Raw genomic sequence first — 16,073 nt, 5'->3', positions numbered from 1 at the left:
TACCGTGTCACGGTAAAGTTTGTCGTCTGACGGTGGGACTTCCCGTGTCACGGTACAGTTTGTCGTGTCACGGGATACTTTTTTAGAATCATTTTAGGGTTCTGTGTGCTCCCTCAGCACATTTTCCCTATAATAACCCCCTCATTTCTGATGTACGGGGCATCAATTAATTCTCTGGTTATTTTTCTCTCTTCTATGCTTTAGCCTCAACACTAGCCTACCCTTATTCATTTCAAAATTCCTTCTTCAAGTGCTCAAAGGATTCCATACTTTACTCGTGGTTCTGTCCTTAAGCCAAGGCGTGAAAGGTAGAACTGTTTGAGGGTTTGGCCCCAAATCAACTGTACTTTATTTAATTTAATTTAATTATTGTTTTATTATTTCCTTGAAGTTACTAACTCGTTTATTATTTTGTAGTTGCAAACAAACAGAATCAAAGTAAGAATCATGTTCCTTTTATTTCTATTATTTTTCTAACGATTTTATGTTGTTGGAATTGTGATTAAATTTTTTCCAATATTAATGTTTGTTCCATTATATTTATTGATCACCATATTACATGTTAAAGGGAATATGTAATTGAAAATCACGCCTAATAAGATAATTTTGATAACCGGTTTAGGATCCTTTTTAATCTTGTTAATTAATTCAAGTGATCACCAATATTTTAGAATTATATGTGTGCATTAATATTCGACCAATTTAGTTAAATAATAGTTTGGAGCGAATTGAATAGTTTGTTTGTATGGCTTTGAGATCACAGGAATGCTTTTCAATATAAGAATCGAGTAGAGGCCAATACGGGCGAATGTGACTCCATGACTCACTTCGTACCATCATCCCCGATCCTCCTTTCGTGGTTCCGAACCATATGGAGTTACTAATCTCATGGATTTTGAATGGGGTGTAACCTTCACGGGTCAATCGTTGATGCCTATCGTTGTCCTTTATCGTGGTTGCCTTTTATGATCCGTGAACGGTTTACAAGTTCCTTAAAAACTTGTTGGCGACTCCCTACTTTCCTTGTCCCTAATTGTATTATGTCACTTCCCACTTCCTATGAGTGCCAAGCATATTCACCACATGCTTTTAACGTAGGCGCACTTCGAGCGACGCCTACATATACAAAGAATAAAGAAAAGCAAACAAAATCAGAAAACGCCACATGTCCTCAGTAAAGGTGCCATTCACCACATGTCCACAAGAACATAGCTAATCTAATCAACACAAACTAATGAACATCTTATGATTTGGGTATTTTTACCCGGCCAGGTGGCCCAATCAGAAAACGCCACATGTCCTCAGTAAAGGTGCCATTTGGACCTATGAGATGATGACACGTGGAGGTCAAACATTCCTCTGCCCTAAAATGACTGATGATCCAGCATGGACCAATCAGAGGGCGACGCGTGTCACCCAAAAAGATGCCCAAAGGCCTTTTGGGCTCAGTGACACATGTCATTCAGGCATTGCCTCTGCAATGGCGGCCTTCAAGGGCCCAAACCTTGAGGCGCCATTTTGCGGCGTGACCTAATCCCTAGGTCACCAGATCCTGGGGAGCGCACACCTTCCAAAAAGACCCTATAAATAGGGACATTCTTACATTTATGACAAGAGAGGAATATACACGCAATATGAGACAATACGTCACTTACTACAAAGCTGTCATTTTCAAAGAACAGACAACACTTTACCTGAGCTTGGAAACCGAGCAGATAACTTTACTTCCGCACGTTTTACTACCGAACGCTTACTAACTTAATCTTCGGAGGCGGACCACCGACCATCCGGCGGTCCGTTTGCTTTGCTGGTACATGCGTCCTTTGCTGAATCGAGTCTCAGCATTGTAACTCTCCCAAGGGACAAATACCCCCGAAACATTTGGCGCCGTCTGTGGGGAGAGTACCTCTGAAATTGCTTCACAAGTACCTGTACCGAATCTAGAGGCCAATCGGCCTCCAGAAGACATAGTGGTCCAGACGGACCATGACTCAGGTGACGACCCTGACGTCGAAACCTATGTGGATCCAAATGGATCCCTCATCTCTAGACTCATCCGAAGTAAGGAAAAGAGGGAGCGTCACCCTGACCAGGTAGGGCCAAGCAAAACTGCTGGTCAGCCAAGGAAGCCCTCGGGGCGGCCGGGTGATCCTTCCCAGGCGGCAGGATCGACTCCTGTCACTCGAGATGAACTAATGAGACTCCTGAGCAGTCTCAGGGGTGAAATCAAACAACTCGCCTCAAAGAAGTCGCCTACTCCTAGAAAGAAGCAGTCGGCCAAGGAGCCAGCCCAAGCTGGAAAACAGAAGTCGGTCAGGGACCGTAAGCCGACTCCTCATCCTGCCCCTACGGAGAAGGTTCGGCCCCAATTTGACCTTACCAGGCTCCATTTCCCAGAAACGGGCACAAGAAAAGCCATCCGGCACATACAGCCGGATGGTAGCAAGAAAACATTCTCTGATGCTCGGCAATACATTGAGCAAAAGAGGACCCATCTATCAGAGTCGGCTTCAACGTCGACTTATCATGATAGCTTTTGGAATACCTGTGTAAGGTGTTCCCAGTCTGTACATGAGACCCCAACAAGCAGCCCACGGGTTCAGTCTGGCCCTTATATGATTCAGTCGGCCCAGTACATGACTCAACCATTGTACGAGGCGCCGGTTTTACCTTACATGCAGCCTGCCCTCTTTGGAGGACATACGGCATACGACTATAAGCCGATGGACTGGCAGCTTAGGCTGCAACACCTTGGAGATCAACCCTCTGCATTCTCTAGTGAAATAATTGAAGCCGTACAGCCGACTAAAGTTAAAAATGTTTTGGTTGAAGCCTATGACGGGACCTCCAACCCATAAGACCACCTGCTAGCATACACCCACCTCATGTATCTACAGGGGTTGGATGATGCCGCATGGTGTCGTTGCTTTCCAGCCACCCTAAAGGGCATAGCCCGGCAGTGGTTTGGCAATCTGCCGGCTGGTTGTAGAAATAGCTTCAAGACTCTTGCGTTCTTATTTGCTTCAAACTTCTCTATGAACATCCCTGCCAAAAAGACAAGTCTTGACTTGGGCAATGTACAGCAGGGAGATAGAGAAGGCTTGTGGTCCTATGTCAGGCGGTTCAATCTGATCTAAATCCAAATTCATGGGCTGTCTGATGAGGTCGCTTTCACAGACTTCTTTAAGGGTCTGAAGGACGGGTCTACTTTTAAGTACGAACTCGTCCGCAAACAAATCTTTACTCTGCAAGGAGCCTTGCGAGAGACGGAAGCTTATATAAAGGCGACCGAACTCTGCTCCTCCAATAAGCAGTCAGACCATTAGAAGTCCGACCGACAGAAAGAGAGTCGGCCTGCTCATCCGACTCCTAAACTAGAAGAGAGCAAAAAGAAAAAACAAGTCTGGGCCATTGATAACTCTGATCAACCGGCCCAGAAGAAGAAAAAAGAGTGGAAACCGTACGTCCCAAGGTACAAATTCCACAAGGACTGCTGCTCCATTCTATTGGAAATTAAGGATCGGTTGACTCTTGAAAAGCCGACTCATATGAAAGGTTCCGCTGAAAATCGGAACAAGAACAATCATTGCCATTTCCATGAGGATGTTGGCCATGAAACGAACGACTGTTTCAGTCTCAAGCGGGAGCTCGACCGTCTGGCCGACAAAGGACAGCTCAAGTCCTATGTGAAGTCCAAAGTGACTTCAAAGGCAAACCCAGGGCAGTCCAAGAAAAAGACTCCCCAGCCTGCTGTGAGTGCCGAAACTGATGAAGAGCCGGTATACACCATAGCAGGCGGCTTTGCTGGTGGTGGCCCGACCATTTGGGGCACTAATGACCATCTGAGGAAGATGGTCAACTCTGTTGAGGAAGGGGATGCAGCAGGCACATCCACCTTCCCTAAAGTTGTCATCACCGAGCAGGACAGAGACAAAGTCCGTTGGCTGCATGATGACCATGTGGTCATTGAAAGCAAGGTGGCCAACCAGCTGGTTGGTCGAATTCTGATTGACACAGGAAGCTCCTCTAACCTCATCAGCCTCAAATGCTTATCCAATCTCAAGTACAAACCGGATAGCATGATGGAGGTCTCCCACACCTTTGTTGGGTTTGGGGGAGGACTTGTGCACCCACTCGGACGCATTGACTTACCAGTCCGCCTGGGAACCAGGGGAGACGGTCGGCACATGACCATCCGTTTCCTAGTGGTTGAAGAGCTCACAGCTTACAACCTCATCTTTGGCCGTCCCACTCTTAATGAGTGTAAGGCCGTCATCATTCCTGCACTCATGCTACTCAAGTATGAGAAGGATAATGGAACAGTCGGTTCCCTTAATGGGGACCAAAAGACGGCTCGAGAGTGTTATCTCTTGGACGTTAAGCCCGCGGCCGTAGCATCCGGAAGGGACAAACAAACGATCGACTTTGACGATGTCGAGGAAGAACAGTCGGCCCCACCAGCCAGAAAGAAAAGAAAGACTGATCAGCTGGTGGTGGTCAAAAAAGAAAATCAATAGCAATCACTGACCGGGGAACGGTCGGATGATCTCCGTCCCCAGCCTGCTGGTGAACACATCGATATCCCTCTGGACGAGAGCCGTCCAGAGCGGACGGTTAAGGTGGGGACGGTTGCATTTGAAAAGCTGGGTGAAAGCCTTCACCAGCTGTTGACAGAATTCAAAGACATCTTTGCCTTTGAAGTGGAGGAGATGCCAAGCATAAGCCTGGATCTTGCTGTCCACAAACTCACCGTGGATCCCAAAAAGAAGCCCATTAGGCAAAAGAAAAGAAACCATGGCGAGGAAAGAATTCAGGCGGCAGCAGCCGAAGTTAAAAAGCTGCTGGACACCAAGTTCATTCGGCCATGTAATTTCCCTGAATGGGTAGCTAACGTTGTGTTAGTAAAGAAGCCGAATGGAACTTGGCGGATGTGTGTTGACTACACAGACCTTAACAAGGCATGTCCAAAGGATAGTTATCCATTGCCTAAGATCGACAGCCTGGTCGATTCAACATCCGAACATGCCCTGATGAGTTTTATGGACGCCTATTCAGGTTTCCATCAGATCCCCCTGTGGAAAAAAGATCAAGAAAAGACGGCATTCGTCACTGATCAGGGTTGTTTTGTTATACTGTGATGCCGTTTGGTTTAAAGAACGCGCCTGCTACTTTCCAACGAATGATTAATACGGTCTTCATTAATCAAATCGGAAGGAATGTAGAGGCATACATTGATGACATGATAGTCAAATCCAAACAACAGGCGGATCATCTTGCTGATCTCCGAGAAATATTCGCCACACTCAGGCGGCACAAGGTCATGCTAAACCCAAAAAAGTGTGTCTTTGGCGTTGAGTCTGGGAAGTTTCTCGGATTTTTGATTGACCAAAGGGGAATAGAGGCCAACCCTGAGAAAATACAGGCGGTAATCGACATGAAGTCGCCCCGTACTATGAAGGAAGTGCAAAAGCTAACAGGTTGTCTGGCGGCCTTGGGGAGATTCCTCAGTCGGTCAGGCGACAAGTGTCTCTACTTCTTCAAGGCAATAAAAAAGAAGACCAACTTTGAAAGGGGGGATGATGCAGAGGTTGCCTTTCAAAAGCTGAAAAATCATTTGCACTCATTGCCAAGGCTTGTCAGCCCTTTGCCCAAAGAGAAGCTCTTCATGTACTTAGCCGTCTCTGATCATGCCCTCAGTTCCGTTCTCTTAGCTGAAAGAGACGGCATCCATCTCCCAGTGTATTTCATTAGCCATGTTCCGAGGAACGCGGAGCTTCGGTACCCCATGGTTGAGAAATTCGGCCTTGCCCTTTATATGGCTATCAAGAAGCTAAAACCCTACTTCTTGGCGCATGCGGTAGAGGTCTATACTGACCAACCGATCAAGCGGCCACTCACAACCTTGGAGTCTTCTGGACGAATGCTTAAATAGGCAATTGAAATGCAAGGATTAGAGATCACTTACGAACCTATGAAGGCAATAAAGGGGCAAACATTCGCCGACTTTATTGTCGAAATGACAAGGCCGGTTGTACCGGATAATACTGACCAGGTTTGGAAAGTGTTTGTGGATGGGAGCTCCAATGTGAACGGCTGTGGTGCAGGAATTATCTGCCAATCTCCTGAGGGAGATAAGTACGAACATGCACTGCGGTTCAAGTTCCAGGTCTCTAACAATGAGGCCGAGTATGAGGCCCTACTGGCCGACATTCGATACTACAATGCGGTAGGGGCAAAGAAGATAGCCGCCTGCTCTGATTCTCAACTAGTCGTACTCCAGGTTAATGGAACGTACGAGGCTACTCATCTGGCCATGATAAAATATTTTCAGGCGGTCAAAAACGAAGTTGGTACACTTGAGGAGTTTCAGTTAACTCAGGTGCCCAGGACTTCAAATAATCAGGCGGATGCTCTGTCAAAACTAGCATCATCCGCCTCTTGTGAAACGCCTCGGTCGGTCTTCTAGGAGGTCATGGAAAAGAAAAGTATATCTAATGAAGACCCCATTGGAATTCTCGACCGAAGCTCTACCTAGATGGACAGCATCCGGGCTTATCTTACAGACGGCACGCTCCCTGATTCACCTCAAGAGGCGACTGTTCTGAAGAAGAAAGCGACAAACTTCGAGCTGAGACAAGGAGAACTCTTCAAAGCTGGTTTCTTGAAACCCCTATTGATGTGTGTTACCCCAGAAAAGGGTAAAGAGGTCCTCGAAGATTTGCATGCGGGTTTCTGCACCTCCCATATAGGCGGCAGGTCTTTAGCTGCCAAGTCCAGGCGGCTCTATTTTTGGCCCACTCTGGAGTCGGATGCTATGGGAATGGTCAAAAAGTGTGACAAGTGTCAAAAGTATGGGTAGCTCATCCATCGTTCGGCCACAGACCTGACGGCCATCCACAACCCAATACCCTTTGCCAATTGGGGCATGGACATACTTGGGCCTTACACCGCGGCCCCAGGCGGCAAGCGCTACATATTGGTAGTTGTGGATTACTTTACCAAGTGGGTAGAGGCGGAGGCGGTCAAAAACATCAAGACAAAAGACGTCTTTTCCTTCATCTGGAGGAATATTATCACTCGCTTTGGGGTGCCCATGTCTATGGTTTTTGACAATGGTCCTCAATTTGAGACGTCTCAACTCAAGACTTGGTTGGGAGAACAAGGGGTCTCAAGCCTCTTTGCATCAGTCGGCCGGCCCTAAGCAAACGGCCAGGTTGAAGCCTTCAACAAGCTAATCTCAGACGGGATTAAAAAGAAAATTGAACGGGCTGGTGGTCTTTGGGCGGATGAATTACCACACGTCCTCTGGTTCATCAGAACGACTGCTAAAGGGGCGAGTGGAGAAACCCCGTTCCTCATGGTGTATGGTGCAGAAGCTGTCCTTCCCATTGAACACTATGAGCCGACTCTTCGAGTCATGTTATATGACAAAGAAGCTAACTGGGAGGCCATGCGGCTGGCATTGGACTCACTTCCAGAGCGCAGGGGCAATGCTGCCTTGCGCCATGAGATTTACGGTCTGAGAATGACACGGGCTTACAACAAAAGAGTACACAAGCGTCCTCTCAAAGTGGGGGACTTTGTGCTACGGAAAATGGAGGCAGTCGGTAGGGCGAATGAGCAGGGAAAGTTAACCCCAAATTGGGAAGGCCCTTACCGAATATATGAGGAAGTAAGAGACGACACCTACCGCCTGGAAGAACCAGACGGCAGGAAGCTGCCTAGAACTTGGAATGTAGACAACTTGAAAAAGTACTATTTCTAAGTACGAATGTAAATACCTCAAATTTTGTCATTTCAAAGTTTTCTAATGAGAGTATGCCTTCATTTTCAACTTGTCTTTTTATTAGTGTCACCTGTACAAAATACAGACGGCCAATGTATTTGGATAGCGTCTGTCCCAATAACAGAAGCCCCAACCCCCTGAAGGAGCCGACTACTTTAGAGCAGTCGTTTCTACGGAGTTCTTTAAGTATTATGCCAACACTTAACGAATATATGCTTAAATCTTTAAAAGGCCTAAGGCCAGATAAAATCATTTTGAGGCTAATGGCCGGATATTAGGAAAAATATATAGAGGCCGAATGGTCACATTCTACTCCAACATGAGTATGACCGTCTGCTCCAACATGAGTCAGATAACCGACGACGTCCATTCGGGCAAATTCGTCGAGGAGAAGCATCTCCCATTTGGATGGAACATTGCTCTACAAATACACCAAGCGGCCCTACCAAATGCTTAGGCAGCATTCGCAGTCGTTTGGTTTAATCGAAAGTGAAATCTTAAAGGCTAGAATTTTCTAACTGTTCTTGCTCTGTCGGAAAAGGGTCACTGTGTCATAAATAGAGGCTATTGAGGCATTAGGCCGGGTGCGCCTGTTTTTGCTCTGGTGCAAGACAGGCGGAAATGTTTTACTGATTTACAACTAATGAGGCCCTTGGCCAGATACGCCTGTTTTAGCCCAAACGCAGGACAGGCGGACTATTACTTACCAAGAAAACGAGCTAAAATACTTAGCAGATTAAAAAAAGAGACTTGTGGGTCGAATGCGCCTGCTCTTTGCTCTTGGGGCAAGACAGGCGGATTATTCTAAAATTATGACTAAGTTAAAACTTAGCATCTTATCTCGTCGAGGCCGTAGGCCGGTTGCGCCTGCTTTTAGTTCTTGGAACAAAACAGGCAAGGGATTTCTTTTTAGCAAATTTGCTAAGTCAAAGATCTTGTATTTCGTTTGAGCCAATGGCCGAATGAAAATAATTATTCATTCGCTCCGGATGGCCGTCTGTCGCGTGGTTTGGGGAAATCACCATAGTGATTGATTGACTTAGAAACCATGCATACTCTTTTAAGTATCAATAATTTCTAAGTCAATCAATCCACTCATCCGAAACCACTCGACATCCGTCCAGGGGCAAGAACATTCGCATGGTATACAGGTTATAATACTTGGCCAAAAAAACATGCAATGAAAAAATTTAAAGAACAACAATATGAATATCTTCAGCCAAATGGCCGAATGAATTTAGATTAAAAGAACCAATCGTCACCAGACGATTGGGTAAGATTGTTTGCTGGCCACGCCAGATAAATTGTCAAATTACCCGACCCCTCGGTCGGTAAAGATACAGGATACTCGGCACGCAGGCCGGAAGATTAATGTATGGCCATTCGGCCGCTGAAATAACTACTAAAACGCTTTAGAGGGCAGAGGGATCATCAGCATTGGCAGCCACATCATCAGCTGTCGGATGCTCTTCATTTTCATCATTCTCCTCTTCCCCGTCTTCGTCCTCAGAGGAGCCTGAAGAGGAGTCGGCCTCTTCACCATCAGCTTCATCCTTGTTCGCCTCATCTTCAGCATGGCGAAGGAGTTCAACATTGAAATCCTCGTTTGCTTGATCAAACTTAGATTTCCAAATGCTAAAATCAGCACCTGGCTGTACCGCCTCCCATGCCGTCAGCATGATGGATTCGTAGTCTTCCATCATTTGTTTGACAAGGGCCTGCTTCTCCTCCTCGGCCCGGGACTGGAACTTGGCCTTCAGCTGCTGCTGCTGGTTCCCCTCCAGACGACCAACCCGCTCCTTGGCCCTCTCGGCCTCTTTCTTGGCCTGTTGAAGAGGCTGAAGCTTTTCCTTAAGGCCTTTAACTTTGGCCTTAAGATCATTGATTTTGGAGCGGGCCGAATCCAGGTCCTTCTTCACCTCGGGTTGGCGTCCGCCTGGGAATACATCATATCAAGGGTCAGAAGCTCATTCTGATCAATTTCAAATTGAGCTCGGTCTAAGGCGGACTCGGCTCGAGCTTTAGCGGTTGTTACCTTTTTAGATTTTTCCTCGATTGGCCGTCTTAGCCCCTGGACGCGCAGCATGGCCCGGAAATAAGAAAAAGCCAGATGGTCAAAACCAGTCGGATATGTGCTAAATATTAAGGAAAATTTAGCTAACTTTTTTACCTCGCAGAGGTTCCCCAAAATTTAGCTAACTTTTTTACCTCGTAGACTCCTCTTATGGACGCCTTTTCCTCTAGATCAAGCGCCCGCAGCATCTCCTTGGCCATCTGGACGATGGTCGACCTTTGCACAGGAGCTGCAAAATTATAAGTTAGTCAAGGGAGTTCCAAGAAACAATATTAAGTATTGAAATTCAATAAAGATGCGGCTCATACCGTCCGGCTGAGCCTCCTCCTCCTTCTCCTTCCCATGACTCCTCTTCTCTCACGCTGAGCCGACAGCAGTGCTGGGTTGCTTAAAGCCACCCTTCGATGCCTGAGTGGCATCTGGTTTGCTGACCTCCCTGTCAGCTTCGAGAGTAGAGTCGTCCCCTCTCTTGGGCTTGTGAGCGATGTGCTTCCGGTTCTTGCCGGATGCACTCACATCACCCGCCCAGTCTTTTGAATTTTGGGTTGGGATTGTTTGGAGGGAGAAGGCCTGATGGAGCCACTCTGTTTGAACAAAAAGAAAGGCGTCAGAAAAGCAGGCGGGCAAAATTTAACCTCTATTGAAAAAATATACCAAGTATCATAAACAGCTACCTTGGGAGTCCTGGCTGCTTTCTGCTCGTCACTCGCCCTGTTGAGGACGTTGGTGCGGTACTTAGCTGCAGAGATGGCAACCGGCCTCTTCGTTGCCGAGAGCTTTTCCATTGCTTTGTCTGCACCAAAAAGAAGGAGTTAGGCTTTATAAACATACACTGAAAACAATTTAAAGTTAGCTTAAAATCAGACGGCCGACTACCTCTCGGCATCTCAGAGCTTAGACCACAAGCGGCCAAGAACACCCCATATTCTAGCTACTTGTAAAGGGGAATGTAGCTCTGGGGGACGACTATTTTCTTCCCATGCCCGTTTGTCCGAACGGACACTTTAACCAGACTCCGGTCAAAAATTTCCTCCTAGTCCCGCCTAGGGGGAGGGGGCAAGGCACTCTTGCCAGCCAGGAGGGGCGGATCCATGATCCACCGATTGTATTTTTTGGTTCTTTCGGCTTTCAGAGGAATGGACAATGTAGAACTTTTTCTCCAGTCCTTCCATTTGTTCTCTTTGCCGACTGCCATCATGTACCCCTTGCAGGTGGACAAGGTATACCAGCCTTCGCCGCCCTTCGCAGGCGCTCGGCTGAGATAGTGCATATGAGCGAATGCCTCAAATTTGAGATCCACCTCCAGCATTTCACAGGCGGCAACGTACCCGATGATATTTATCCATGAATTCGGGACAAGTCGCCAGATACCCAGTTGGTATCCGTCCATATCCTCTCTACGACCGGATGGAGAGGAAAGCGTAAACCAGCGTGAAGGACCGCCTCGTAGCAGCCGAAGGCTTTGTCCTTATAACCGGCCAGGGAGGGCCAGGTTATAGTATCCTCCTTGTTGGTGACGGACAAGGAGAAGCCATGCCCCATTACGGTCTTGCGCCTGAAATTGGTAAGACTGGATGTCATCGAGGTCCGCTTGCTTTGCGGAACATGGTGATAGTAGGGGGCGCGCTCCAAGCGCCTGGAAGCACTCGGCTCCGCCCAGCCTTCCCCCTTTTCTACTGACAAGGACTCCCTTGTAGTATCTATTTTTGCTCGGACTTCCTCTAACTTAACAGAGGCGCTATCAGAAGATGACGAGGCCGAATTGTCATCAGAGATTTCCCCAGAACTAGGGGACTGCCGGCTAGGGCCAGCAGGGTCCTCCCCTAGACTCTCCTCCGACGTCTGTTCTGAAGGCTCGGTCTGATACTGACTGTCGGCTTCCCGCAGTATAGTATCGTTGGGGGTGCCGCTTGAAGAAGAGGGAGAGTAGTAAATTGGAGTTTGGGGAAGGTCAGAAGAAGGGTTTGGGGGGTGCTCAGAAATCTAACTAGCTGACACCCTAATGGAGCCGTCTGAATTTGGAGCCTCACTGTCCGAATGGTAAAAGGAACCATCCGACCTATATCTCCTTGTTGTCTGCTTTGTTCGAGCCATCGTGTCCTGCAGATGCACAAACAATGTCGGATTTGGAGATGTACTTAAAGGAAAGTTCTCGAACGAGCATTCGGCACTCCTAGTTCTAGATTCAGCCGTCCCCGGTGACCGGCTGATCGCTAACCTAGGTCGTGCCGTGTACGTTTGGGAAACCATTTGAATAAATGAAAAACGCAAGAAAAAATAACAGAAAAGAGCATGCGGTTACCTTAGAAGAAGGTATTTGAGGCGCCTGGTTGGCTGAAGCAGTCGTTCAGAAAAGCAGAGTGTCGGATGCTTGACAAAAGTTAGGGTCTTTAAGAGTCTTTGAGAGTCAAAAGTCTAGAGATTCTCCAAGATTCGCAAAGGTGTGAAAACGAAAATGAAGTCAAACCCTCCTATTTATAGAAAGGGCAAACCCTATTTTTTCCCCCCAAAAGCAATTTGAAAATCCACCCAGTCATATGAAGACACCTGTCACAGGTGCCACGTGCAATGCACGTGACCCCTGTGAGGGGCAAATGATTTGGGTATTTTTACCCGGCCAGGTGGCCAAATCAGAAAGATAATCTCTTAACCATCCCATCAAATAACGCCACGTGTCCTCAATAAAGGTGCCATTTGGACCTATGAGATGATGACACGTGGAGGGCAGACATTCCTCTACCCTAAACAAACTGATGATCCAGCATGGACCAATTAGAGGGCGACGCGTGTCACCCAAAAAGATGCCCAAAGGCCTTTTGGGCTCAGTGACACGTGTCATTCAGGCATTGCCTCTACAATGGCGGCCTTCAAGGGCCCAAACCTTGAGGCGCCGTTTTGCGGCGTGACCTAATCCCTAGGTCACCAGATCCTAGGGAGGGCACACCTTCCAAAAAGACCCTATAAATAGGGACATTCTTACATTTATGACAATATATGAATATACACGCAATACGACACAATACGTCACTTACTACAGAGTTGTCATTTTCAAAGAACAGACAGCACTTTACCCGAGCTTGGAATCCGAGCAGATAACTTTACTTCCGCACGTTTTACTACCGAACGCTTACTAACTTAATCTTCGGAGGCGGACCACCGACCATCCGGCGGTCCGTTTGCTTTGCAGGTACAGGCGTCCTTTGCTGAATCGAGTCTCAGCATTGTAACTCTCCCAAGGGACAAAAACCCCCGAAACACCTTAGTCCCCGACAATGGCGCCAAAATTTGATCGCGGATAGAAGTAGGTCGTTGGTCTACTAACCCTAACAAAATTAGAAATTTATAATACCTAAACTTACAATAAACTAGTTAGTGGCAAGTAAAGGATCGAACCCAAAAGGACTAAGTGTATTAATTTGTGCCAACTAGACTACTAGGGAAAGTTGTGAGATAGAGAGAGGTTAAACCAAATACTACTAAGAGCAAATAACTAAAACTAGGGAAAGTGGAATCCAATCACACCAATATATTAAACAACATCATACAAATAGATGAAAATGATCTCGATTAGGAACAACAACACATTAACTCACTCTCGCACAATTAAGCATGTTAATCATCCTACTCAACTAATTCACTCTCGTGCAATTAGCTTAGCAAAGGTATGGAATAATTTAGGGCTCTCAACGAACTCACTCTCGCACAATTGATTGAAAGCAGAATTAAGAGCATATAATCGATTAGCTAGAAAGATTCTAATCCATAAAACATCACCCATACACAATAATCAAGAAACAATTTCATACTAATCACAATCAATCATTCATTTCATTAATATAACCTTCATCCAATTCCCTAGAACAAGACCTATGCTAACATAATGAAGAAAGACATAGAAAACAAGGTAAAATAAGAATTAAAAACAAGATTAAACAAACAAACTAATTAATCTACTCAAATCAACAAACAAAAATAAAAAAAAAACTAAGAATTAAGCAAAGAAATAAAGATGAGTGAAAGTTAGAAAATGCACATTGAATAGATGAGAAGAAGTTCCACAAAGTTTCTTCTTCAACCTCTAAAAAACTCCATGGAAATCCAAGCTTTATCTCTCTACACTACTCCTAAAACTAACCCTAAGAGAGAGAAAATATATGCTAAACTAATCTATTCTATCTAAAATAAAATGTTAATTGAAAGTTATGAGAAAATAACCCCAAAGGGGTATTTATAATACAAGTTAAATAAAAATAAAAATAAAATGAAAGAAACTAATTAAAACTAAATACAAAAAACAAAACTAAAAGAAAATAAAATAAAAGAAAAAGAAATGGAGAAATAAACCCAAAAAACCCCCAAAATTCCCACCCAAACCCACGATTTCCACCAGACTTCTCCCTCCTCGAAAATGGCTGCACTCATTCTCCCATCAACCATCATCCAAACAATGATCTTAACCGTAAATCATCATCATCATCATCAAGCATCAAATCTTGGCCATCCGATTTTCATTAAAATCACGTGAAAAGCTCGTGATTGACCCACATTTGCGCGCCCGCACAGAAGTCGCGCAAACTTACTACCTCAACTCGATTTTGGGCTCCAATTTGTGCGCTTTCTGACAGGGCTGCGCGGTTGCGAATTGGCTGCTCAGTGAGTTTGGGTGTTGGGCGAATTGCGTGGCTTAATTAGTGAGTAATTGGGTTGGAGTTTGGTGGTCGATTGTGGGTGAAGGGCTGGTGGTTGTTACGGGGTGTGATTGGTGGTTCAGGTGGTTGGAGTTGATTGGGTTAGTAATTAATGGTTGCGTGAGGTGAGAAGAGGAGAGGGAAATCAGAGGATTGGTTGTTGCGGGGTGTTGGTGGTTCAGGTGGTTTGGGTGGCTGCTGGATTCGAATTGAAGGGGGTAATTGATGGCGAAATGGGAGGTGTGGCTGGGTTGTTGTGTGCGGCTGTTGCTGCAATTGTTGTTTTGGTGGTTGACGGTGGTTGCGGTGCTGTGGGAGCAGGGGATTGTGGTGATTTGTTGAGGCTGGTTGTTGTTGGTGGTTCAGGGCGGTGTGAAATGGTGGTTAATTGGTTTTTAATTTGGTGTTTCTAGGTGCGTGAGGTTGCAAATGGTGGTTAAGTGAGGGTGGCGGTAGATGTTGTGTGGCTAGGTAGTGCTGCGGTAGGAGGCTGGTGGATTGTGTGGTGATTGGAGGTATGGGAATACGTGAGGAAACTGGGAGCAGGAGAAGTGAGGTGAAGAGTGTGTGGTGTAGGTTTAGGTGATGGTGGGGTGTATAATAAGCTGGCAGCAGTATGTTGGTTAGGGGCAGCAGCTTGTGAATGATGTATGGCTTGGATTCGAGACTCCATTTATGACTCAAAACTTGAGACACGTATATTGAACCTCGAACCTTAGACCTCCGAGCACATTCCTACACAAACCAAGAAAACCGAGAGAAATAGGGACAAAAACTAAAATAAAATAAAATAAAATAAAACAAGATAAATAAAGTAAAATAAAATGCTAAACTAAAGAAATAATAAAATAAAATGAAATAAAATAAAATAAAATAAAATAAAACAAACTAGAAACTAAAAGAAAATAAATAAAACGAGAAAAGAGGGAAATTATTAACTAAAACTACAAAAATAAACTAAAAACTAATAAAAATGCAAAAATACTCAAAATAGAGAACGAATAAGGAAAATAAGAAAATAAGCGAATAAAAGAAATAAAGAACAAAATGGGATAAATTATTGTAAAATAAGCCGGAAAGAGACTCAATAAACACCCTAAAAGTGACATAAAAGTCACTTTTCACTATCACATGTTGAATAGAGCTTGCGTAAAATAAAAAAACTTACCCCTAACTTCCCTTTTCGCAACACTTGATTGAGGGGAGAAGAGTGTTTAACTAAGGCAAAATTCTTTATATCACTCTTTGATAAAAGAAAAAGGGTCGTAATATTTGCTAGTGAAGAGGAAGTTTTTTTAAGTAATACCGAGGAAAAGTCGTCAGGTTTAGGAGAGGAAGTTCACAAACTACGCAATACTGTTGTCATGCTCATGGGTGCATTAGAAGGACTAGCAAACTGGATAATGGTTATCGAAAAAGGTTCTCATTGTTAAGAGCGAAAGGACAAAAAGAAGGATCACTATTTTTCCTTTTCCTCTTGTCAAAGCTTTAATGAATAACCCAATGCTCCTAAAACATGGGCAAA

At 45.3% G+C, this 16,073-nt stretch overlaps 1 protein-coding gene across 1 annotated transcript; it reads right to left on the bottom strand.

The window, feature by feature from the left end:
• Positions 1 to 9,198: 9,198 nt before the first annotated feature.
• Positions 9,199 to 10,746, bottom strand: LOC110704125 (putative uncharacterized protein DDB_G0274435). The gene is made up of 4 exons (XM_021881905.1): positions 10,737 to 10,746; positions 10,535 to 10,653; positions 10,259 to 10,430; positions 9,199 to 9,722 (listed from the first exon to the last, which is right to left on the bottom strand). Exons 1-4 carry the CDS (start codon positions 10,744 to 10,746, stop codon positions 9,199 to 9,201), a joined length of 825 nt encoding a protein of 274 aa, XP_021737597.1.
• Between the last annotated feature and the right edge of the window lie 5,327 nt (positions 10,747 to 16,073).

This window comes from Chenopodium quinoa, unplaced genomic scaffold (genome assembly GCF_001683475.1).
Source record: "Chenopodium quinoa cultivar QQ74 unplaced genomic scaffold, ASM168347v1, whole genome shotgun sequence".
Lineage (NCBI taxonomy): Eukaryota > Viridiplantae > Streptophyta > Magnoliopsida > Caryophyllales > Amaranthaceae > Chenopodium > Chenopodium quinoa.
Note: the sequence above shows the minus strand (reverse complement) of the source record. Positions and strands in the feature narration are given on the sequence as shown.

Excerpts from the sequence above, each read along its gene's own strand:
- LOC110704125 (XM_021881905.1), bottom strand. Across the intron at positions 10,431-10,534 it reads AAGCAGCCAGGACTCCCAAG|GCCTTCTCCCTCCAAACAAT; the intron begins GTAGCTGTTTAT and ends TGGCTCCATCAG. Across the intron at positions 9,723-10,258 it reads TGCCACTCAGGCATCGAAGG|GCGGACGCCAACCCGAGGTG; the intron begins GTGGCTTTAAGC and ends ATGTATTCCCAG.